The sequence below is a fragment of the Pelodiscus sinensis genome, chromosome 9 (genome assembly GCF_049634645.1).
Source record: "Pelodiscus sinensis isolate JC-2024 chromosome 9, ASM4963464v1, whole genome shotgun sequence".
Classification (NCBI taxonomy): domain Eukaryota; kingdom Metazoa; phylum Chordata; order Testudines; family Trionychidae; genus Pelodiscus; species Pelodiscus sinensis.
Window position 1 is genome coordinate 15083144 of NC_134719.1, and position 25842 is coordinate 15108985.

Sequence of the window (25842 nt, forward strand, 5' to 3'; positions counted from 1 at the left end):
TACAATAAAATGAGGTAATAGAGCAGCAAATACCCTATGGCTACGTCTACACTGGCATGATCTTGCGCAAGAACTCTTTTGCGGAAGAGTTCTTGTGCAAAAACTCTTCCAGAAGAGAGCATCTACATTGGCATGTGCATTTGCACAAGAGATGTGCTTTTGCGCAAGAGCATCCATGCTAGTGTAGATGCTCTCTTGAGCAAGAAAGCTCTGTTGGCCATTTTAACCATAGGGCTTTCTTGCACAAGAAATTCATGTTGCCCGTCTACATTGGCCTCTTGCGCAAGAATGGTTGCGCAAGAGGGCTTATTCCTGAGCGGGAGCATCAGACTTCTTGTGCAAGAAGCACTGATTTCATATATTAGAACGTCAGTGTACTTGCGCAAGAACTCGTGGCCAGTGTAGGCATGTAGCAAGTTTTTGCGCAAGATCATCCGCTTTTGCACAAGATCGTGCCAATGTAGACACAGCTTATCAGTCTATAATAGCAGCATGTACAAGGGCAAAAGTCTAAGACACAGGGGCTCAGTAACTCCAATATCCTGCTGACTTTCACTTAAAAACAATAGCTCAAAGAAAGAGCTCTTGATCCTGCAGCCTCTTATTTCTTAGTGGATTCCACTGCATGAGACCTTAGAAATGGCATTGGGAAAAAGAAGAAAGAGGCAAGAGTAAAGAGATCTCTCTATGATATATGTAATTTGATCTGGCAAGCTCAGGGACAGAACAGTTCAAATTTGCTTACTATCTATCTGAATTATCATTTTTTTAAGGCACTGTGGTATATAAGCACCTTAAGGTAGCACTGACTGCAAACTATAGAGAATGCTCCTCCCACCTCTCTTATTCCTGCCATGCACATTTACCCCCCAGGCCTGTAAAGGCATCCACATAAGTGGATGCTCAAGCCTGTGCAGAACACCTTCCCCCTCCCCCCTCCCACACCAGAAGTCAATGCCCACATAGTGCAGGATCAGAGCTTCACAGGGGGGTCCTTTTTCTTGCCTCATCTTCTTTTCTTCTTCCCTATTTTTTAGCACTTCTAATCACTCCTGGAAAGATGCATTTGCTAGGGGAAGGCCTTGTTAAAGAGATGGATTGTGCTTTTATACATACCAGACTGAACTTGATCTGATCTCATCTGGGAAAGTAGCTCTGAGCTGTGGTCTTGCAACTGAAAATGCTCCTCTTCTGGCACCACAGAGCATTAGTGTGTGCTATTTTAGTTGAAAAGTGGTGCACAGCTGCTTTGGCACTTTGTGAATGGATGTTTTTAACCTTGCACTGAATAACAGGAAACGTTATCTACTAATAGCTGTTTCTCTAGTTACATCTAGAAAAAAAGGCACTTGACATCCTTAAAATAAAACTCCTTTCCTCTCCTTAGCTAACTGAAGGCTTCATTCACAACCCAGGGAGAAGGAAAGGCTAACAATAAAAGTGCACTTAGAATTCTTATTTGAAACTATCGCAACAACAGAATTCCTTAGACCGTGCCCCTGTTGGCAGTCTTTAGAAGGCAATGATTGCAGGCAGTCACATACAGGAATACAAAAAATGACATGTGAGTAGGTGGCAAATCATTCTCTCAAGTCCATGGTTTGCAAGCCTTTATTTGCTCTCTCCATTACAGAAAAAGGGAAATTTAAAAATCATAGATCAATGCAGTACTTAAGTATTTTCCAAACTCACAATACTTCTCCAGAAAACAAAAAACAGAACTATGTAGCACTTTAAAGACTAACAAGACGGTTTATTAGGTGATGAGCTTTCGTGGGCCAGACCCACTTCCTCAGATCAAATAGTGGAAGAAAATTGGCATGACCATATATACCAAAGGATACAATCAAAAAAATGAACACGTATGAAAAGGACAAATCAAATTTCAGAACAGAGGGGAGATGATGGGGGGAGGAAAATATTTGTGAGCTAATGATATTAGAGGTGATAATTGGGGAAGCTATCTTTGTAATGGGTAAGATAATTAGTGTCCTTGTTAAGACCTAGGTATAAAGTGTAAAATGTAAGCATGAATGACAGTTCAGAGGATTCTCTTTCAAGTCTGGTGCTAAAATGTCTTTGAAGCAGGATGCAGGTAGTTAAGTCCTTGAGACAATGCCCTTTCTGGTTGAAATGGCAAGAAACTATTTTTTCTTTGTGATCCCATCTAATATCTGTTTTGTGTGCATTGATTCTTTGGCGAAGTGTCTGAGACGTTTGTCCAATGTACATAGCAGACGGACACTTTCGGCACACGATAGCATAAATTATATTTCTGGATGAGCAGGAATATGTGTTCTTGATCTTGTAACTCAATTGGTTAGGTCCAATAATGGTATCAGCACAGTGAATATGTGGACAAAGCTGGCAATGGGGTTTGTTGCAAGGGAAAGTTCCAGGGTTGATATTAATGTGGTATGTCCTGTGGTTGTTGGTAAGAATCATCTTGAGGTTAGGTGGTTGTCTATAGGAGACTATGGGTCTGTCTCCCAGAGCCTCTTGGAGTTTAGTGTCCTGATCCAGTATAAGTTGTAGTTTATTGATAATGTGTTGGACGGGTTTAAGTTGGGGGCTGTAGGTGATGACAAGTGGTGTTCTACTGTTGGTTTTCTTGGGTCTGTCTTGAAGTAGATGGTTTCTGGGTATTTGTCTGGTTCTTTCAATTTGTTTTTTTTTATTTCTCCGGGTGGATAGTTGAGGTTTATAAATGCTTGGTAGAGATCCTGAAGTTTCTGGTCTCTGTCAGTGGGATTAGAGCAGATGTGGTTGTATTGAAGGGCTTGGCTATAGACAATGGATTGTCTGGTGCGTTTTGGATGGGAGCTGGAGGCATGCAAGTAACTGTATGAGTCGGTGGATTTTCTGTAGAGAGTGGTGTCTAATTTGCCACTGGTGATTTGTACTGTGGTGTCCAGGAAATGGATCTCTCGTGTAGAATGGTCCAGGCTGAGATTGATGGTGGGGTGTAGGTTGTTGAAATCTCGGTGAAATGTCTCCAGTGTTTCTTGACCATGGGTCCAGATCATAAAGATGTCATCGATGTAGCGTAAGTAGAGAAGGAGTAAGAGGGGACGGGATCTGAGGAAATGTTGTTCAGACAGTATTTCCACAAATCATAGAGCCATTTGGGCCTGGCAAGATGCAAAGAGACTCAATGCTTTGTTTTCTTTCTGTAGTAAAAATGACGTAGTCCTCAGAAGAGCTCTTCCTTGTATCTGCAGGCCAATTATACAGGGATGAATCAAATCCAAATTCTGACCTGCTCTGTAAAAAGTTAGTCTAAAGGATTTTTCCTAGTTGATCAGATATGGGCTAGAGCTTTAACTAAAAAGCACATACAAGCTATGCTTTCCTCAGTAAGGGTATGTCTACACTACAGCGCTAATTCGAACTAACTTAGTTCGAATTAGTTAATTTGAACTAAGCTAATTCGAATTAGCGCAGCTAGACTTAAAAACTAGTTCGAATTAGCGAGTAAGTTCGAACTAGGCTTAGTCCTCGTAAAATGAGGTTTACCTAGTTCGAACTAAGCGCTCTGCTAGTTCGAATTAAGTTCGAACTAGCGGAGCGCTAGTGTAGCGCCTATGAAAGTTAATTCGAACTAACGTCCGTTAGTTCGAATTAACTTTGTAGTGTAGACATACCCTAACTGCTGGAGTGAAGTCTTGAAAGGTGGCTCAGTGCAGTTTTCTTCAGGGAAGGAGTCATTGCCTTGACGGTAATTTATTTTAAAATGTAAAATGATCTATTCCAGCTTGCCCTGAACTACTACACTCACTGAGTAGACTGGCAAGATCATTGTGTAACTACATGTAGGCAATTAAAAACACACTGGGTTATGAGGAGGTCACATCACAGGCACAAAATTACCCAGAACTGGCCAAGAGGGGTTCCTCTGGTGGATGCAGAACACTGGTGTAGCTGGGAGGAGAAGGAACAAGGCTATCATATATCTACATCCTCCTCTGATTCCCAATGGCGCTATTGGGCACTTAGGGTGCGTCTACACTGTGCCATTATTTCGAGATAATGAGTGTTATTTTGAAATAACAATGCGAGCATCTACACAGCCATGCCATTATTTTGAAATAACGGATGGATGATTCTGAAATCTGTGAACCTCATTCTACGAAGAATAACACCTATCCTGAAATAGCTATTTCGAAATAAGGTGTGTGTATTTTGAAATTGCCCCTCACGAGGGCCATTCTAAGTTATTCCTCCCTAGTGCCTCCTGGGGCTCTAAGTTGAGATAGCGCATCTACATTAGGGAAGCCTGCCTCGGATTAATTTTAAGGCTTCCCAGCAGTGTAGATGTGGTATTTCAAAATACGCTGTTTCAGAATAACTATTCCAGAATAGCTTATTTCGAAATAAGCGTGGAGTGTAGACGTACCTTTAGAGCAGGCATTTCAAACTGGCATTTGGAGGGCCGCATACAGCCTGATCAAAATGTTTTGCAGCCTGCCAGAACATTTTTATAAAGAATGAAGTGCAGCCCACTGGCCTCTCGGAGCACATGGCCAGGGGCTCTGCAGCAGGCGCTGTCAGCCAGCCAGGCTGCTCTGCGCACACGCTCACGGCTGGCTGGGTGCTCTGCGCTGGGTGCACCAGCAGGCGCTCACAGCTGGCTGCTGTGCTCACGCCGCCCCAGTGCCTCACGCAGCAAGGACAACTTCGGAACCCAGGTGTTAGGTTGGAGGGGCTGGGAGAGCCTGAGTCTAGCGCAGGGGAGAGGCATTAGGTTGGGGGGCCTGGTTCTGGGGGAGAGGAGGAGGATTGGGTTAGAATGGGAGTATGGGAGTACCTGGCTCTCGGGGAGAGGAAAGGATTATTTTGTTAATGTTTTTTTTTTATGTATTTATTCCCAAATAAAATCACAGATTGTATATTAATTTTATATCAATAAATATGTCAATTTTTTGCAATTGCATGAATAATTATCTTTATGCCAAATCTCAAACTTATCAAGTTTCTGACAGTTTCACAAAAGCCTGTTCTATTTTATTAACCATGGTCTATACTTATTTTTATTTCAACAAAACAAGTTATGTACCATGTACAAAATGTAAAAGTACCTTCAATTTATATTTAAATTAAACATTATGTAAAATTAATTTTAATTTTTTTAATATGAGCAAATAACACTTTTACACATCAAATTATTGTAATATTATAAAATATACCTAAAACATAATCTAAAATAATAAATAACTACGACTTTCCAACAAAGTACATTTTCTTTGGTGGCCCTGGGATTGCCAGGTGTCCAGGAGTATTGGTGCCTTCTGCGTGGCACCTAAAATGCTTTTTTTTTTTTTTGCTTGACAACAAATTTTTTCTTTTTTGGTCAAGCCATCTGGGAACCCTAGGTGGCCCTGAAAGCTATCAGTTTTCATTTGTGCGGCCCTCAGTAGGCTTCGAGTTTGACATGCCTGCTTTAGAGCCTGGGGATCGCAGGGCAAGAACAACCTTCAGGCTCTGCCAAACTAGCACATTGCACTGCTGGCCCAAAAGTGGTGGAATGGTGACACACCATCCAATACTCCCCATGACATGCTCCTCAGTCAGAACCAGGAGGTGGCCAGACCCACTGTAAAATAAGAAATAGTTGGTTAGTTGGCCTAATCTTCATGCTTTCTCATGGTCTGTGTAACAAAAGGTATTGAAAGATGCTCTTTTAAATTAAGTTAGTTCAGTTGAACTAGGGTAACATGATTGAAACCTCTGACCATTGTCGACACAGGAGTACACATGTGGACACACCCTAACATCGCTAGAGGTACATTAGCTGTGTGTGGTGTATCCAAGACTTCCAGCAGCTACCTAGCCATACAGGGAGGACACCTTATGGTGTTCCTTTCTGTGCTCCCCAATAGGCAGGCAGAATGTCACCAGTGCTCCTCGGGGCACTAACCAGCATTGCCCCTAACTCCAAGCAGTAGCCAGATCTCACCCCCTGATGGGAAGAGTTATTTAACTGTGACAGAAGACATGAGGGGAAGGGGAAAATTAAGCCAGCATTCCAGGCCCATTCCTGGCCTAGACAAAACTCTCATTCACTTTAATTAATCAGGCGCTATATGTGCATTTAAGAGGTAGATAAACATCTTGGGTCAGAACAGAAACAGAAAACATGTCCCAATGGGATTTTTTTAAACGAGCTGCTTTGTTCCATACAATAGTCCATGGGAGGGGAGGAAGGGGGAGATTCCTTTTCAGTCACCCCTTATCGACAAGCTGAACCAGACCCTGAGACTGCAGGAACAGATGGGGAAATAGGACAAACAGATGGAAAAACGGTTTCAGGGGGGAATAAAAAGAGGGAAAAGGTCTCTTTTTAAACTGGAGCTGCTTTGAATGACTGTTTCAAAATTAGGGAGTTGAAGCATCATAAAATTTATAAGAGGCATCTTAGACTGCTAGAATGGCAAATTTTTTTAGGCAGGTTAATAAAGTGTTTTTCAAATAGCCTATTTGCATTATTCATGCATATTCACGTATTTATTCACACAGTGCCTTTGCAGTGCTTGCAGTCTATGTCTTATTTACTTCCTGGAGAGCTCTCAGCCTTTTTATATTTTCATTATATATAAAACAATAAGAAAAAATGAACCTCCATCAAACTAGATCCTCAGCTCCACAGCCCAGACCTCTATTATTTGAACTAGTCAAATAGTAGCTGTAGTAGACTCTATTTGGACAAGATTTGGGAGGGAAAGGGGATGAGACACATACTTTGTCAGTAGGTTTCACAGCTATTTGCTGACAGCAGAGGAATGTAGAAGTTGAGGACTCTTTAGTTTAGTTCCAGGTTCTACAAGGGTGTGTTTTTTACTGGTTATAGATGCTCCCGCCCCTGTGATCCCAGTCTGTGCCCCGCACTGTCTTTTGCCTTCCCCCTCTTGCCCCAAATCCAACTCCCTTTCCTGGCTCCTGATACACTCACTCTTATCCAGCCTCTGACACCGCCCTGCACCTGAGCAAGTTTCCACAGGTACAGCAAAAGGCACATCCAGGGCAATCCCTCAGCTACATTTCATATCTCTGCTCTAAATTAATCTGTGTATGTGTGTGCTACCAATATACACGTGTGTGTGCATGCGTATGTATTGGTAGCATCACCTATATATAAATATTCTTCCATTAATTTAGATATGCCAGTCTACATGTGTCTTCCTTTTCTTCGATATTTTCTAAGTAAAACACTGACAAAACAACCAGGCAAGGTTCTCAGATAAGCTAGTGTTAGATGGTGTTACCTTCTGTTGCTAAGAGGAGGGGGGAAGATGAAATAGATTTTACTTCTGGAGATATAATTCTACTAATTAGGATTAAGACCCAGTCATAATCTGACTTTAAGAGATAAAAAAACCAAATTGTACTCTTGGTTACCGTCTGTGTAATTCTATTAAGTTCAGTGTAATTACTCAGGAGTTATACTGGGCTAACTGAGAACCCATATGGAGCATCTGAAAGTCCAGCTCATCTGGTCATAGCCTCCAGATCCCCTCTTCTTGGGTGGATAATGAAAGGAATGAGTTGACATGAGGACATATGAGTTAAGTATGCAAAAGCTAGTTATGTGTCAGATGGATTTCAGAGTGACTGAGCAGTAGCTTAAAAACCATTGTGCGTGCTAGATACAGGTAAAAGAGTTACTAGTGTTAAAAGGTGAAGCCCATAGCCTGATTAAACTCCCTCCTTCCCCCGCCTCCCAACAAAACATTTTTTCTGTTGCTGTTTGGTGTGTCTGTCACTTATTTTGTGTCACTTCTTTACAGGTAATGCGGGGCTTTTAAGGACTGTGTCCCATATCTGGGTCTTAGCCGATTGGCCTGCATGGGCCTCCTTGACTTTAAATCATCCTTAGCGCATATGTTCCACATCAAAGGGTTTGAATGCCAAAGACTTGTCTGCTAATGACAGAAAGAATTTACTGCAGAGCTGCATTTTTATTCTTGGGCATCTATACTTTAGCAGCAAAGGTCGGGGCTAAGTCTAACTCTGATGGCCTGAGTAGTGCCAGGTTTTTAGCTCAGCGGTTTTTGTTCAAAAACCTCTCTAGTTTTGGGAAATCCAGATGAGGCTTATAAATGAAAACCCCCCAGAAATCTCTTCTTACACATGCACATTTGAAATAGGAGCTTAGAATGAAGGTGAAATCTTGCCATCACTTTTTGTATAGCCATGCACAACATGCACATTTCTGCCCATTTAACTTCTCCCTTCAGTTTCAACTGACTATAGGATTCTACACTCCCCATGTAGCAAGAAAAAATGTCCATAATGAATCAGACTAGTGGTCCATCTAGGCCAGGGCTACTGAACACACGGCCTGCGGGCTATATGAGGCCCGCAGCCTGTTTGTTTGTGGCACGCGATGTGGTTTGGGTTTTCATGGGGCTCAATATGCGGGTGAGAGCCAAAACAAAAAAGTAGTCAATATAATGCGTTTTAGTAGTTAAATTCTTGGACTGTCATTGCTCATTAAAAATGCTGTCATATTGATGGAAATCGGGTAAATATTGCATTTTATTAATATCAGTAGAACTGACTTAAATAGGTCCTGTGTGTTGTGTAGTCGTGTCTTAATTTTTGTATTTATGCCCATCAGTGTGAAAGAAGCTATTTGCATATATATATTTGCATGTATATGCAACTGCATTTAAGTTGTGGCCCTCGGCATGTGCTATGAGTATCATTGTGGCCCCCAGGGCTTCCAAAGTTGAGTATCCCTGATCGAGGCAGTATCTTGTCTCTGGACAGTGGCCAAGACCAGCTGCTTCAGAAGAAAACTGGAGAATGTGGTGACAGAATGACCTGCTCACAAAGGAAGTCTTTTCCTAACCCTCAAAGTTTGTCTTCTATCCTGAAGCACAGGAGTTGTTGACAATGGATACCAGAAAAACCAGTTTGATGGATTTCCAGTTATGGCGATTCCTACCAGTCAACAGCAATATCATTGTCAAACCTTGCTAGCGCAGACATAGCCTTAGTTTATAAGATGTTCTGTAGTGCTCCTAATCAGCTACTATCTTTTGCCCCAGTACTGGCTGCATTATAGTGGTAGGTAAAAGTAACTCCTGCCAAATGCTTTGGAGGGTAAGGACTGCCCTTAAAAAATACTGGAGACGGGAGAGAAAGAACATGTAACAAAATGAAAGGAACAGAAAATATTAACATTAAACATGGGCATCAAAAAGGACTTTTTGTCTGTCAAGATGTGTGTGGGTGTCTGCAATCAAATCCTTACTGAACAAAATTTGTGATTTCAATTTGAAAACCCACTTTTTGAAACATTGAGTATTTCTTACAATGTGATCTAAACACCATCAATGGAGCCACTGGTATAAAGAGAGGCCTCCTGCAGAGTTACATGTGCTGCAGTCAATGACTTCCGTGGGAGTTGGATTGGGCTCAGTGATGATAGGCAAAAAGTAATTCTTGTTTTGTGGCCACGTGACATACCCACAAGTCAAGAGTTGTGAGGCCAATGCCTGTGCAACGCATCAAAGAATAGGGGTAAATGTGCAAAAAAAAAAAGCAGGAAAAGGCGGCATGCAGCATGGGTCATAGACCAGGTAGGAAGGGAGAAGGGAAAGTGGGGTTAAGAATCTGACTGGGAAGAAGGAAGGAAAGGAGGTGGACCTGGGAAACGGCATGAAGACCGATGAGGAGAGGGCATTTCTGGAGTCAGTAGGTGGAGTCATGAAAGGGGGGGAGAGGAAGAATGTAGGTGGTCATCCAGAGAAGAGATGAAGCGGCCAGCCAGCTCCCCTCAACTCTGTCCCCGCCCCCACACCAGTTGCAGCTGGGGTAAGAACCACTGCAATGCAACTGGTGAATACAGCATAAAGCCCGCTGGATAGTAAAAGCTGCAGAGACGCTAGCCCCGATGTGTGAAAAGTGGAGGACGTAAATCTATGGGAGCTTTAGACTCATTATTCCTATGTTCTGTTGTCTTAATTGCCACATGGCAGCTGCCTGTTAGAAGAAATGATGCAACTGTGGCCTCTGAACTGGGAATTCACAGCAATTAAGGGTCCTAGAGGGATGGACTAATGAGGAAACATTAGAAGCAGTACAAGTATATGAAAGATACAAACACCATGCAAAGAAGGGAATTCTTTAGGCTGGCCCACATGCCTGACAGTCACAGGAGTGTGCGCTAAGCAAGGGAAATGTAGGTTGTATATCAAGGAAAGTTGTTGAATGAGGAGATCTATAAGCCACAGCAATAATTTCCCAACAATTGAGACCCATCATCCAACCCACTTGAAACAAGAACAAGACAAAGACTGGAAATCAAAGTGTACAGGCCAAAGGGAGGCTCACATGACAATGGGCTTTATCAGGGCGGTTCCAGTCTCACGTCTGGCTTACACTGGTGTTACCTTCAGTGGCGCTACTCTTGACTGACAGCATTAGGCCTGGGACCCAGATTTTGAAGGGATTATGGCATTGCGCCATTCAGCATTGCAAGGCCCACGTGATGTAAATGGTTAAACGCTTCAGTCACTTTTGGAAAATGGGACTCTGCCATTCAAGTCCCACATGCCTTGCAATGCAGAGCAGAACAGTGCATACATTACTTTAGAAGAACTGGGATGTAAGTCTTTTCCACCTCTTATTTCTACAGTTCAATTTGTGAACCACTCCCTTGTGGGAGCGCAGTATCCACATGGGTCAGTGGAGAGGCTAAGACCGAGTGATAGACATAGACATGGGAATCAAGGGTGGGGAGGTGCTGCAGAACTCTCAGCTCTTACCTGGGGCTCTGCTGCTGGCCCAGTGCCGAGTCCCAGCTGCTGAACTACTCCTGCCCCAGGTCCTGGCTGACACATGGTCTGGTTTCCCTCCAGGATCTTGGCTGCCATGTGGCTCAGTGCTTGGGGTCCCTACCATGGGTGGCAGGTGAAGGCCCAGCTCGAGAAGGCAAGACCAATCCCCGTCTCTTCTGCCCAAAGCCATACCTCTCCTTGAGACCATGCCCCTTCAACAATCTCCTCCAATCCTGCCTCTTCTGCCCAAAGCTGCAACTCTTTCCGAGACCACACTCCTTCAACAACCTCCCCCTCCCAAGCCAAGCCCTGCCCAACCCCAACCCTCAAGCCCATTCCTTCCTGGTCATCCAGATGGCCAGGGCTGCTGTACCATTGGCCTAGCCCTCCCCGGCTGCTGGGCAGTGTAGATTCAGTTGTATCTGTTGGGCAGCTGTAGGGCAGTTTTAGGAAGGCAATGCTTTCCATACCTACTTTACCTGCTTCCCCTGGTCCCTGCACCTGCCCCTAGCTGAGAGGGGGACAGACAGGAGCAAGGGGGCTGGCTTTTAGTACCCTCACTAGTAAAAGTGTTCCCATTCCACCGGCGAAAGCCCTACTCCAAGCCCACAATGAGTGCTCAGTACTCATACCTATCCCAAATCTGTACACTCTAAAGCCAAAAAAATGAAACCTTGTTTTCAAAGTACCTAGCAGAGAAACACAGGTAGACAACCACTCAAGCATAAGGTTTAAAGGACTATTTCTTAGATAAGAACGTCACATAGCTGCATAACAGAACAGGTACATTTTCATACAAGTTAGAGGTATTCACTCTGGGACAAGAACATCTGTGTTTTATAAAGAGGCAGCAGGGAAAGCATAGTTATAATCATAATTTCTGGGTCTAAAACAATTTTAAAATGCCAAATATAGAACTCTCCAATACATTGTGCAACCACGTAATTTAAGTATCAGTAACATCATTTCTTTCAGTCAACACAAGTCTTTAGGCTGAGAATTCCAACTGGAATTTAATGAGAGTTGGGCACCTACCTCCCCTAAACTGCTTTGAAAACCCCAATCTTGAATCTTAAATGTTCACGACCTAACAATGACACACATGAAACTTTATGCAGATAAAGAATATGACTACTAGAGCTTGCCCAAGAAAACATCACACAATTCACCAACATGTTATAAATTAAGCAAAACAGGCACCTCTGTCACCTATTATTATAGCTACATTGCACAGTTGATATGTATGAAGCTCTGAAGATTCCCCCCTCCAAAAAATTTAGTCTATGAGCATGATGCTGCAGCCACTCACTACCACATATAATACACATTCCCAGAAGTACAGTATCCCAGTGGCTACTCATGGAATATGCAATGACCTGATCCCATAAAACATCCCTACCTGGGGTGGACACTTATACATATGCTTAACTTTTAGCATGTGTTTAAGTCCAATTGAGGCTCATGCTAAGGGTTTCAGAATTTGTCTCTATAGACAAGAACAGGAACGAGCATCAGGGAGAGGGGTTGGGTGACAGACAATGGCACTAAGATGAAGTTAAGGAAAATTAAATCATTAAGGCACTTGGGTGAGTCTTCCTTGCTTATTCCTGCAATGTTAGTATATGAAGACTATAGTTTATAGCCCTGATTGAATGACCTACAGTGGATGTGCATAAAAAGTTACACTGGTTTGAAAGAATCAACTGGTTCTAGACAGAGGCTTTGTTTTTAATATGGGGAATTCCTTTAGAACTAGTAGAATCTTTCAAACAGGTGGATGTTCTTAAATGTGACCTCCCTACTCCCATTTCCTTGATTTAAAATTTCATTGAAATCATTTAACAATCAATTTATTACCATAGTCAACAGCGATGGGACCCAGATTTGAACACCTGTGTGGTGTTCAAAATCTTTATAATGGGTGGAAGCTAGAATTCCAATCCAGATATTTTCAGACTTTGGAGTTACAAATCCAGAAATACATCTATCTCTGAATTCTGAAGCCTGAACTCATCACTGAGAATCAGAGACAAAGCCCTGACTCTATATGGCCATTTAGTTTTATTTCAAACCCTGCAACTCTATTAAAATGTCACTGATATGTAAGATGAAGCTGTTTCTATTTTTGCTTCCTCCTTTTTAGAGTATGGAGAAGTTTATTAATTTGCTGTAGTAATTATGACATCACCAACATTCAGTTCTCAAGAAATTTGTCATTGGGTGAAAAACAGAACTCATGAGAAAGGTTTAGTAAGTACTTGTTACAACTCTTTTAAATACTGCAGTACTGGCTGCAATGGCATGTTTTCACCAGAACGGAAATTTCGGAAGGCTTGATCAATTTTCAGAGGACTCAGAGCTAGATCGTAGATGAGGTTGTAGTTGTGGATGAGGCGCTTTGCTTTATCCTTTTCCAGCATGCCTACATTTGAAAAAAAAAGACTTTAAATGGTTATTTTATGTACAGATTGTCAACTCATTTCCGTTAGTAAAAATCAAACCCTTTAATGACTCTGGTTCCTTATTAGAATATGGTTCCCAAATACCATAAAGATCCTATATTCCCCATTTATAAGAAGATCAGAGAGGCATGAAAGAAGCCCTCATAGTAAATTGTTACATTTAGTAAATTCACATGTACTAAAAGCATATTCTTCATTTTGCCAAAAATCTGAAGCCCAGCAAACCAAAGAGGACATTGATAAAATCTGCAGAGTTCAGATACTCTGGTGATGGGAGCCAGGTGAAATCTGTTCCATCAGACTGAACAGGTACATTGCTTAAGTGTCAGTATGTTTGATTCAAGCTCATCTTTGAGCACTGTGGAGTGTGATTCGTATGAAGCTGGGGTAGCTACAGAAAAGTGTCATAGCAGACCCAGATCATATATTTAGCAAAAGACTACGTGAGACAGAGAGACCTACTGAGTCACAGTACATAGGCTATATCTAAACTACATCCTTCTTCGAAAGAGGGATGTAAATTAGGCAGATTGAAAGTGCAAATGAAGTGGGGATTTAAATATCCAGCACTTCATTTGCATAATCGTATAACAACATTCTTTCAAAAAAAGGGTATTTCGAAAGTGAAACTGCTGTCTAGACACGGTTCTTTCAAAAAAAAAAGTACAGGATCAAGAACCGTGTCTAAACAGCAGTTTCACTTTCAAAATACCCTTTTTTCAAAAGAATGCTGTTATGCGTTTATGCAAATGAAGCATGGGATATTTAAATCCCTGCTTCATTTGTGCTTTCGATCTGCCTAATTTACATCCTCTTTCGAAAGAGGGATGTAGTTTAGACATGCCCATAGTTCCTGGATGGGAAATTACTGGACAGTCAGAGCCAGAGAATAGCCAACAAACCATTGAAGACTAACCCCCAAAAGGAAATAATTGTGTCCTCTCCTTTCCCTGCCCTACCTAACTGTGCTGGTGAAATTCTTTCTTGACTGGGTGTGTGTTTGTGTGACCAAAGGCAAATGGGAGGTATGTTGTTATGTACAGTCTCTGTTATGGTACACTTGTTGCCTGGCAAATATCTATTCATTCATGCTGAAGACACTGGCTAAATATCAGGGATTTAACAGCTTGGAGACTGGCCAGTTCTTAGACGTTAAGGCTGAGCCAGGAGAGGAGGCTGTTAGGAGGCGGCCAGCTATTTGGGCACAGGGCAGTGGGGATGGGATAGGTTTTTTTTACTGGAACAAAACCCCTCTAGCCTTTCAGCAACAACTCTTATCCCCAGACGGCTGTTGTGCCCACTTCACCATAGTGTCACTTCTTCAGCCCTTCCTGAAGCTGCAAGCTAGCTGGGAAGAAAGAGGATCTATCAGGATGTCAGGGAGGAACTGCAATGGAGATGACAACAAGTAGCTTGTGAAGCCAGAGAAGCCACATACATCCAAGAGCAAAGTATGGCCCACCTGACTAAGACCCTTTCTTCAGGCTTCAGTAGTAACTGATATTTTTCTTTAAGATGTATTTATTCACAGGCATCCCTATGGCACTCATTGGTAGACTATCCCCTGACCAACGGGAGGAGTATTAGCTCTACTGTACATACCAGGAAAATAAGTCCCAGAGATTTTAAGTGATGAGAGCCCTCTGTCATGCAATAATTTCATAGTGACGCTGGGAATAGATCCCAGAATAACACCCATCTGACCTCAGGTGCATTAGAAAGTGAATTACTTTCAAATAATAGGTCTGATCCCTTACTCATATGAGTGGCCCATTGAGTAAGGTCTACGTGCTGGCTTTTAAAACAGTACCTGTGTTTTTTACATCACACAAATAAAGAGCTCTCTCTAGTTTTCTGAACCGGTCTATCCAAGCTTCCTGTTCTTCAGAGTCACTGGAGTCAGTCTGATTGAGGAGAGCCTGGATTGCTGGTCTTTCTTTTCCTTCCATGGCAGGATAGTTTTGAGCCAAAGTGTTGGAAGCAAGAATTTCATGATCTTTGGTATTTTCCTGCAAAGGGAATGACTGAATGAAAAACTAACCACTAATCGTTTTCTACAGAGGGAAGACAGATTTGATTCCAGAGAGAGGAGAATGGCGGTACAATAGATCCCCCTGGGCTGGTGTGACTCCACCACAAGGCATTGCCCCACACAGCACACCCTTCCTTCTCAGTCTGACCATCCTTACTTGGAAGGAAAAATGTAACAAGATCCATTGTTGCCCAGAATTCACTTAATGGGCTTTCTGATAACCAACCTCCTCACTTCACTGGGACAATTGCCAGACTAGGTTTCCATTGCATTGTATTTCAATGCCTAGCTACAGTGAATAATTGGCACAACAGGTTTTATTTTCAAGCCTACTCCCCGTAGTTTAGAGCTGTGACTTGAAGACAGCCAGCATACATGTTCCAACTCTGATCCTTCCCCTCATTACCAGCCTCTTCCCTGCACTGAACAAATGAGTTACATTCACCTTTTTCTTGGACTAACCTCACCTCCCACTTTAACAGCTCAGACACTGACGATTTTTAAAGTTATCTGTGAAGTTCCTCTCTTTTTCTTCAGCAAGCATTCCTCTGAATGGTGGAGTCTCATGCTAAATGGCTAATTAGCATTCTGTTTCCACTAGAATGCTATGCCAGGACGATCCACACCCACTGTAATCTCTCGCATGGTGCCAAGTGAAAGAATGAGGCCTACCCAGTGACCGCTAGCACTGTATGTTGTGTAAAGTGGTAGTTTCCTCCACACTAGAATGCTTTTCACTCAATGGCAATTGCAAAGAAAATTAAATCCCTGCTGTTCAATCACAAGTCGCTACTAAAAAAATCAAATTAAAACATACAGTTAAAACTATTAGCGATAGCATCGTGCTGGGTAAATGGCAACAATAGAATACTTTTGTATTTAGGGCAGCTATGAACGCCATAGTTGTGGGCTTGATCTACCACTAGAAAGAGCCACAAATCAGTCACTGGTGAAGCTGTATTTCTGAGGAGTCCCACATATAGATTAGGGCAAACATCGGACTCACTGAGCTAGACTTCTGCCCAGTCAGTAGCCCTTGTTTATGTTTACAGAGTAGGCACTGGTGCACTGCACTGATTGCTGACCACCAAAGGCCAAGGCAAGGCAAGTTCTAGGTCTGGATGCCCTTAAGACACTCCCACCAACTGGTGGAGGCTTCAGCAGAAACACAGCCTAGCAAATGTCTGCCCTCAAAGAATAATGGGTCAAATGTTCAAATCTGGGAGTCTAAAGTTAGGCTCTTAAATCCACAGTGAGGTTGTTAAATATGGATTATGGGGCCCAGATTCTTTAAATTATAGAGGTGCCTAAATCAAGGGCACCGTTTCAGAAGAGCGGGTGGGGCAGCAGCTATGTGTACCAGGATGCGGCTTACTTTTCTTCTCATTCCCCTGACAATAAGGGAGCAAGGGGGAAGTACTTGGGCTCCGTGAATTACTCCTCTGCCCCCTCCCTTCACCAGGTATGCATAGACCCCCAAATACTTTCTCCTTGCTCCCTTATCAGTGGAATGGGAAGAAAAGCAAGTCATGTTTCACTATGCATGGCTGCTGTCCCCTCCTCCCCCCGGCTCTCCCAAAACAGCGCCCTTGGCCTAAATCACACTGAAATGGTGTTGATGATCAAATATCAAAAGAAGTCACAAAGAAATTAAAAACAAAGCAACAAACTTTTTTCCCCCAGCCTGGGATGAAACCCAATGACCCTGGTTGGAGCTCTACCTTCCCACAGGCATTCTCCCCACTGTCAATTGATGGTCACTAAGGGATGGATGGGAGAAAATGAGCTGTAGTTAATCCCTTGCATACCAAGGAGTAAGTATTTTTTTCATAGATTCCAAGGCCACAAGGGACCATTGTGATAGTCTAGCATGACCTCTGGACAACACAGGCCATAGGACTGCCCCAAAATGATTCCATAAGCATTTTTCTTAGAAAACAAATCTCATGCTGATTTAACAATCATCAGCGATAGAGAATCCACCACGATGCTCCGTAAGTTGTTCCGATGGTTAATTACTCTGCCTCTTAAAAATGTAAGCTTTATTTCCTCTTTGAATTTGTCTAGCTTTGGATACCAGCCATTGAACCGTGTAGCATCATTGCACTTTTCCACAACTTATTGCCAACAGTAATCAGAGGACAGATCTCAACCCACAACTGACAGACTTTTGTAATTACTTCTTTTTAGATGGGCTGCCAACTCTGATATTATTTTCTGAAGTGCTTTGCATCATGAGGCAAGTACAGAGGCCAAGTCACTTTTAATAATTATAGATACTAACAAAAATAGCTAGCTCTTACGTAACACATTTTCATCAGCAGATCTCAATTGTGCTAAACTCCTTAACTGTAAACAAATATTTTCTTTTCTGATGGAACCTTAAGGCAAAATATTGGAAAAAATTAATAAAGGTTGCACCTCCATAAACCATGGCTCTCAGGTCTTGCAACCAGACCATGGATGTTCCAGGGTCGGAGAACATTGGCACACTGCAGTGGAAGGGTAATGGGATGGGCATCTGCTCCCCTGGTCCAGCAAAATCCCTCATCCAGGACCAGTCAGGTCCTGAGGATGCCAGACCAGAGAGGTCCAACCTGTAGTTTCTTCTAAATGGCTACTGGAAACAAAGGCTCTTCTCAGTCCATTATATTTACATTTCTAATTCTGTCATCTGTGAGTGAAGGTCACTATTCTCTAACATACAATGGGCTTGAGATGCTGACACTAACCTTTTGACCGGCCTTCCTGTAATAAGAGCCAGCAGAGCCCAACAGCAGCATGACAAAATTCCAGTGGGATAGTTAATGATTTCAAATGACGGTGTGACAGGCCCCAGAAAGTAAGTGTAATATCAGCATTAAAGGAGAAGAAAAGGGGGAGACTGGATACTTCCTTTCTCCTTCCCCAGTTCACTAACTTGTGCACCTTTAAGCATGGAAGTCATTCCATTGAAGCCAATGGGGACTACTCTTATGCTAAAGTTACACATGCACTTTGCTGGACTGAGTTGTTGGGCATCAAGGCAAAGGGAAAACCATTAACGACATCAGTTGCTGACTGCATATTAATATTAGGTTTATTAATTAAGAAATAAACAAGTTATGGACTTGCCTTCTCTATTGTGGAAACAGTTATTAAAAAGATCATCTGTAACATACTGTACAAGGGCGTCCCTGCCGGCCCCGTTTCGGGGTCCTCTGACCATGCCCCGCGTGGGCTTGGTTCCCACTCAGTGGTTAGTCTTCCCGCTTCCAAGGGGGTGGATTCGGGCGGCCGGTCGTGCCTTATGTCGCCGCACGGCCGGCCCCTAGCTCAAACGTTTCTCCCCCCTAGGGAGGGGGAGGGAAAGGGGGGCCCGGGCCCGCCCTCACTCACGGGCCCCAGCCCAGGGCCCTAAGGACACGGAGATATTTAGCTCCGGTCCGGCTGACGGGGCTCCATGCCGAAACGCGTCAGCCCGCCAGCTCCAATGAGCTCTGCCCTGGGCCGCTTCCTTTCCCTCCTCAGCTGCCCTTCCGCCCCCTCCTCGGGGCGGTCACCTTGGGCTCGTCCGTCAGGCTGGCGGTCGGACGTCCGTACGCCCGCACCTTGCGCTGGGCTGGCTCCCCAACCTAGAGGACTGTCGTGGCCGGGCTCAAAGGGGGGTGGTTTCTCCCGACCTCCGCCTCTTGGGCAACAAGCCTGCTCGCGGCTGCCGCCCGACTCCTCTCTCTCCCCTCCCCCCGTGAACGGAAGGGAGTCCATTTTAAATTCCCCGCCGGGCGTGCGCCTCCACCTACGTCACCGGGCGGGTGTTTCCCCTACCGCCCGTCCGGTTTCCCCATTGGCCGGCTCTCCTGTCCCTCAAGGCGGGGAAATGCCGCCCCCACTATCTCTGCGCCGTCTGCCACGGCGCTACCGCTTCGGGGGGGGGCGGTCAGCTTTCCCTGCCCCGGCGCGGCTCGCGTGCACGCCACGCAGCCTCGGCAGGGCCCCCTCCTTACCGCCAGGAATGCCTGCTCGGCGGCACCCCAGGGACGGGCGGGGGACGCCTCGTCACACATACCAACCAAAGACTTCTTATCAGCTATATCCGTTCTATGGATCATACCAGACGGGCAGCCACAGCATTGCCGATTTCCTCTTGGAATTCCCCTAAAATGGAAACATTTGTAAGAATTTCTTGCATCTAGGTGCTCCATAAACACAATCACAAAGACAAGTTCTGGAAACGTCAAACCTGATGCAATACTCATTGAAGTCAATGGAAATACCCTCACTAGGGCACTGGATCAGGGCCTGAATGTTTAATACTGAGGCAGGCCTTTGCTCCCCCTTTCTCCACTAGGAATGAGATATGTGTCACCAAAGCTTAGTGCAATGTACACATTCAAGTACACTTGTGTTCAAATTACAAACCAGTTATTGATTATCTCGATACTCAATCTACACCTCCCTACAGAGGGAACAAAGGTGCTACTTCACTTCTCTCCTGGACCAAATGGTCACCACCATTGAGAGCTAGTGTTGTTCTGCTGTGGAAGTGAAGTGGTGGTGTAAGCGCCTTCATAAATTTAATGTATATCTCAGGGTACTGGGGGGACTCCCTGCATGGCAAAGGTCTTTGCCCCATTCCTGTTGCTGGAGAATCCTTCAGTCTCCACTGAGCAGCCCTGATATTCCTTCGCACCCTCAGTGTACAATGAAAAATCTCTCAAAATCCCACCCTCTAATCACAAGTGGGTTGCATCGGAATCCAACCCAGCTGCACCCAAGCACAGAAGAAAGGCAACTTCTCAGTTGCATGGTACCTTTCATGCACAACAACCACAAAATGCTTTGCAGGCAATGTAAAGTAGATGTAAAGTACGTAGGTATTGCTCAAGATGAGTGAATTTCAGCAAGGAAGTAGTCAGATACTTTGTTCTGTTTTAGCCTATGTCTTTGTGCCCTCCTCTCCCTTTCTGCCCAAAGCAAATCAGTAAGTGCAGCCAGTCAAAAATTTTCACACAAAAATATTCCTATCTGAAAATGCTGTTTAATCAACATTTTGGGTGAAAACACAGCAATTTGGACAATATTGTTTTATTTTTTTCAATCAAGAAAATTAAAACAAAACATGTCACTGTGTTTAAGATTTGATCATTTTTTCATATTAAGATTTCTGATATGAAATATTTTGTCATTTTTTGTTCAGTGAAGGTTTTTGACATTTCAACTTTATGTAGATTCAAAATGGAACCTCACTTAGAAATGTCAACATTTCCTGTCGGAGAAACGTTCCATTTCCTAGCCAGAATGATGGATGGCAGAACCATCTGAAGGTAATTTTATGATTTGGCAGAAAGGGAGAGGAGGGCACAAAGACATAGGCCAAAACAGAACAAAGTATCGCCAGGATGCTGCAGGAAGAGTATATTGACAAAGCACCCACAAAGGTTGCCATTAATGAAACAGCAACATTTGCCAAAAATTATTATACAGTGATAGCTAAGACGCTGCCACCATTTCCTGTTCTAAATACAGGGAATTAGTGGAAGTGTGTCAGTTACCATTGTGTCCTAGCTGTTGGCAAACAATGACCTTTTAATGAAAACACCTGTACATAATTTTCTACAGCCCTGCATCTGTTTCCATGGAAATGGGACCAGGCATAGCAGCTGAGTCTGAAGATTCTGATTATTCAAATTTCAGCTGTGGCTACCAGCTGGGGCTCTGTGAGTACCATTTTCCAAACAGCACCTGCTACACATTCAGATCCTACTGGCACCTAAAGTCTGCAGAGCCAAGTTCTGCTACCAGTTACACATATTTAAATCCATACTGACTCCATCTAGCTCCATGGAATCATTCTGGATTTACACTAGTGTAACTGAGTGAAGGGTCGGAAAGATGGCATTTTAATATTCATTAAAAAAAAAGATCTGAAAGGATTTCCCCCCTGCATTTACCAAATACAAACTCTTCTCTGTGGGGTGAACTGGTTGAGTCCCTCACCTTGTTATGCAGGTTCCCCAAGGGCACAGAATACAAAGGCACTGAATACCAGAGCACTGGGCAGTCTTATAATATAACCCTCATCTATCTCAGTATTTCACACCACGTAGGTTAGAGGGAACACTGCTGAAGTTGCATATGAGTTCTATGCCGTAATTCATTTCCTTTGTTATAGCTTTATGGGGACTTTTTAAAATCCAAGATTATAGACAGTCATACAGTGCAGTGAAGAGTGGTGTTAAAAATCCTCTACCTCCCCCCCACTTTTAACTGACCCTTTTGGGGTATGCTTTCCACTTCCCTGGGGTCAAATTCTGTAATGACCATGAAACAGGACTATGTAGCACTTTAAAGACTAACAAGATGGTTTATTAGGTGATGAGCTTTCATGGGCCAGACCCACTTCCTCAGATCAAATAGTGGAAGAAAATTGGCATGACCATATATACTCCAAAGGATACAATCAAAAAAATGAACACATATGAAAAGGACAAATCAAATTTCAGAACAGAAGAGGGATGAGGGGGGGAGGTAAATGTTTGTGAGCTAATGATATTAGAGGTGATAATTGGGGAAACTATCTGAAATTTGATTTGTCCTTTTCATGTGTGTTCATTTTTTTTAAATTGTATCCTTTGGTATATATAGTTGTGCCGATTTTCTTCCACTATTTGATCTGAGGAAGTGGGTCTGGCCCATGAAAGCTCATCACCTAATAAACCATCTTGTTAGTCTTTAAAGTGCTACATAGTCCTGTTTCATGGTCATTACAGAATTTGACCCAGGGGAAGTGGAAAGCATACCCCAAAAGGCTCAGTTAAGGGGGGGGGGGAGGTAGAGGATTTTTAACACCACTCTTCACTGCACTGTATGACTGTCTATAATCTTGGATTTTAAAAAGTCCCCATAAAGCTATAACAAAGGAAATGAATTACGGCATAGAACTCATATGCAACTTCAGCAGTGTTCCCTCTAACCTACGTGGTAGCATGGCCCTGCAGCTGCTTAATCGGCCCTGCACAGCCAGGAGCTCAGGGCTCCACACACGGAGCTGCCTGGTGGGGAGAAGGGCACTTCTCCCTCTGTAACAGCAGCAGCTCCCTGCTGAGGACAGAGCAGAGAGTCTCTCCCAGCTGGTAAGGAGGGGACATATCCCTAACAGCTGGGAAAGACTGGCTGCTCTGTGCTCTGCAGCAAGCTGCTGATGTTGCTTGAGGGAGAAGTGCTTATCCTCCAGCCAGGCAGCTCCATGCATGAGTCCTGAGCCCCTGGCTGGGCAGGGCTGATAAAACAGCTCAAGGGCTGTGCACCCACAAAGCTTAGAGGGAACACTGCACTCCAGTGATAAACACACTTCTGAGGACAGAATTTGGCTCAGCCTCGTGAATCTAGCTATGTTTGAATGTCCCCCTCATTATTATGGCACCTGGCTTTCTATCAGTTTGTTCCTAGTGGTTCTTTTCCCAGTTTCTAATCTTTGCCATCATCTTTTATTTTATTGCTTTATGTGTGCTATTCACTGCCACCATTTCCTGTACTAAACACAGGGAATTAACAGAGGCATGCCAGTTACCATTGTGCCACAGCTGTTGGCAAACAATAAACTTTTAATGAAAACACCTGTACAAAATTTCCTACAGCCCTGAATCTGCTTCCATGTGCAAGGGTTTGTGTGGCCAGTTGTTCTTCAGTTTTAGTTCATAGGTGTTCACTTTCCAGAGATGACCAGCTAGAAAAGGCTGCACATACCATACTTCATAAAATGATTATGTGGCAGGCATCCTCTCTTCTCTCCGTCCACCACACTAACACACACCAGTAAGCTTTCCCCTATGCAAGGGATCCCAGCCTAACTGGCACAAGCCCTCCCTGTGTTTTCACAATTACCTTATTACAGCTTAAAATTCAAACCCTGTACATGATTCTCTGACTAAGTACTGTAAATCAGTTCTCTTCCAATACCTGTTTAATAGTCATCTATTTGGAGATTACACTAATTTATGCACCGCAAGATAGATTGCAGTATAAAATGTCAGTAGTTGGAAAGATGAATTGTCACAATGAATGAAGGGTGTTTGTAGTTCAACAGACAGCTGGTTCATCTCCAAACAGATGGTCATAGGTTCATGTCCAAACTTAGAACCCTGAATATGCTCCGATGTTATGATTACGATGGGTTGAACACAGGCTTTGGCCATCCTATGAATATTAAACACCCCTTCCATACCCTTTCTAAAGATTATTAGATTAGTGTTGAGTACATGTCAATAGCTCATAATCCAGCCTACATTTCAGCTTCAGAAAACCTGAAGCAATGCTAAAAAACCAGCTGTTTCTAGATAAGCAAACATTCATTATTAAAGTTGGGCCCTAGTCAAAATGGTGGATCCTACCTAACACATTAGGGTCCTTGAGGACATTCAAAATTTAAACATAAAGCTGGATCTAAATTTTGCAAATGGCCATTAGCTGAATTTTTTGTTTCACATCTCAGTTTGGAAATAGCTTTTTCAAACAGGGCAAACTATGAAGAGATATTTACATCTCCTAGAAAATTTTGAAAAAAGGGCATTCCCCTTTTTTTAAAATTTCTGTTTTCATTCCCTGATTTGTCTCTTTAAAAGAATCTGAAATTTCAAAGGAAAACATCCTAAAACAATCTCTTTTTTGCCTATTTTGGATCAAAACCATCAATTTTCATATCATTACCACACAAAACTGCGGTCTTGAAATACAGCACAAGTTCACCTGATATATTGCTTCTCCAAAGATTTGTGACTACAGCAAGTCAAAAATTCAGTAACTCCAAAGAGGACTGAGGAGTTTGCAGGCAATCTACTTGTTTCTCAACCAAGTTAGAATGGAGAAGTAGAAGAAAATATTAAGACAAATGAAAGAGAAAAAGCAAGCTACAGCAATTATTAGGGCCAAGTGACATTTGGAAACTATCATGATTATCTATGCATATAAATGTTTGGATGATTATCTATGTGCATAAAACATGTGTCTATCAGGAATGGACAGTCCCGCTACTGACAGCCAAAAATGTGCTAATTAGCAATCTGAAATAAGCTCTGGGCAAGGAAAGGAAGGTCAAAATTTAGAAGTGAGTGTATGCCTATAGAAGAATCGAAAGGAGAATCTAAGCTGGTGTGATTTACATTTGCTTCTAGCTCCCTCACGTTGCAAGTTACTCTGACTTGTATTCACATACTCTCTCCAAAGGAAGCACATTACCCAGGTGAAACTTACACCTATTTGCACATCCTCTTAGGCCACAGCTCCACTTGCTGTACCGGAGATAGATCTTCTGGCGTTGAATTTAGTAGGTCTAGTAAGGACCCGCTAAATTGAATGCTGAGGGTGCCACTGGTCAGTGCCAATACTCCTTCAAGAAGTAAGGGAAACCAACAGGACCATTTGCTCCCATTCACTTCACACTGTGAAAACAGCACCAAGTTTGGCTTAAGGTATGTAGATTCCAGCTACATTATTTGTATAGCTGGAGTTGCATACCTTAAGCTGACCTTCCGGGTCTAGTATAGACCTGGCCTTAGAATTTGACCATGGGATTTTAGCAAGTTCAAACTAATTGAGAGACTACTAGAAGGGAAAGGTTGTAGGAGATAAAGCAACTAACAGGAGAATGTAAATAGCAAGAAAAGTAAAGGGTAAGGCTACTGTAACTTAGGAGATCTACACTACTCTCTGCTATCTCTTGGTATGTAAACAATACAAAATTAGACTTCCATATACTCATCACCTTATATGGCTCATTTAGGACAAATTCTGGGTTTAGATGCCTATGCGTTACTACCATGAATTTCAATGAGACCTTTATGAATGCATCCAAGGCTAGAATTTGGCTGATTGCATACAGGTGTCCCTTGGAATAGAAATCTTCTACAATTCTAACATCTGTGCTTTGTTAGCATTTTGTAGGCTGTTCAATGAGCAACAGACACAAGCAGAATACACACAGGTGGAGCAAGGCTGATTACATTGTCTGATAAACAGGAGTATTCAAACTTAAGCGCCACTCATCAATAAACAAAGGGAAAAGATGATTGAAAATGAATCCCTGGTGGTACCCAAACATCCTGGGCAAGTGAAACAAAAGAAACAAGTTGAACATTTCAAAATATGGACTACTTCACTGTAGCAGCCGTGGAGAGGCATTTCTCAGAGGCCGCAAGGGGTATGGAGACAGAGGGCTGGGGCTGTTCTCTGCCTGGGGCTGCCTGCAGACTGAACCTGTCATCCCCATCCCCATCCCAGAGCAATGATTACATGAAGAAAAACAAACTTTTTTTAGTTAAGGACCTGGGCAATGCTGAGTAAATCTCCAATTATTCTTTAAAAATAAAATTCTGCAACAACTGGAAAAGAAGCTCCCTGCATCCAACAGGTGCATGCTACCTGCTAGTAACAATTTTTGAATATCAAACTAGTGAAATTCCTGTATGTATCCAGGAGAGGGGATGCATGATGCACAACTTTCCTTACGAGAATATACATTGTACTGCTCTTTAAAATTAAGAGAAATAATTAATGAACTTGCATTGTTGGTGGTGAGTTGTGGGAT

The 25842-nt window shown here is 43.0% G+C and overlaps 1 protein-coding gene across 5 annotated transcripts in view; it reads right to left on the reverse strand.

The window, feature by feature from the left end:
* Positions 1-1600: 1600 nt before the first annotated feature.
* Positions 1601-25842, reverse strand: part of C9H1orf87 (chromosome 9 C1orf87 homolog) — a 49669-nt gene continuing 25427 nt past the window's right edge. For 4 of the 5 annotated variants that reach the window (XM_006132335.4, XM_006132336.4, XM_014578207.3 and 1 more), the window contains 3 exons: positions 19372-19415; positions 15057-15255; positions 11510-13206 (listed from right to left, as the gene is read on the reverse strand). In XM_006132335.4, the coding sequence (XP_006132397.2) occupies positions 13046-13206; positions 15057-15255; positions 19372-19415 (404 nt within the window). In that variant the 3' untranslated portion in view covers positions 11510-13045. Of the gene's footprint in view, positions 3216-11509; positions 13207-15056; positions 15256-19371; positions 19416-25842 lie in introns of those variants that run through there. The other variant, XR_003091085.2, reaches the window with a different exon arrangement.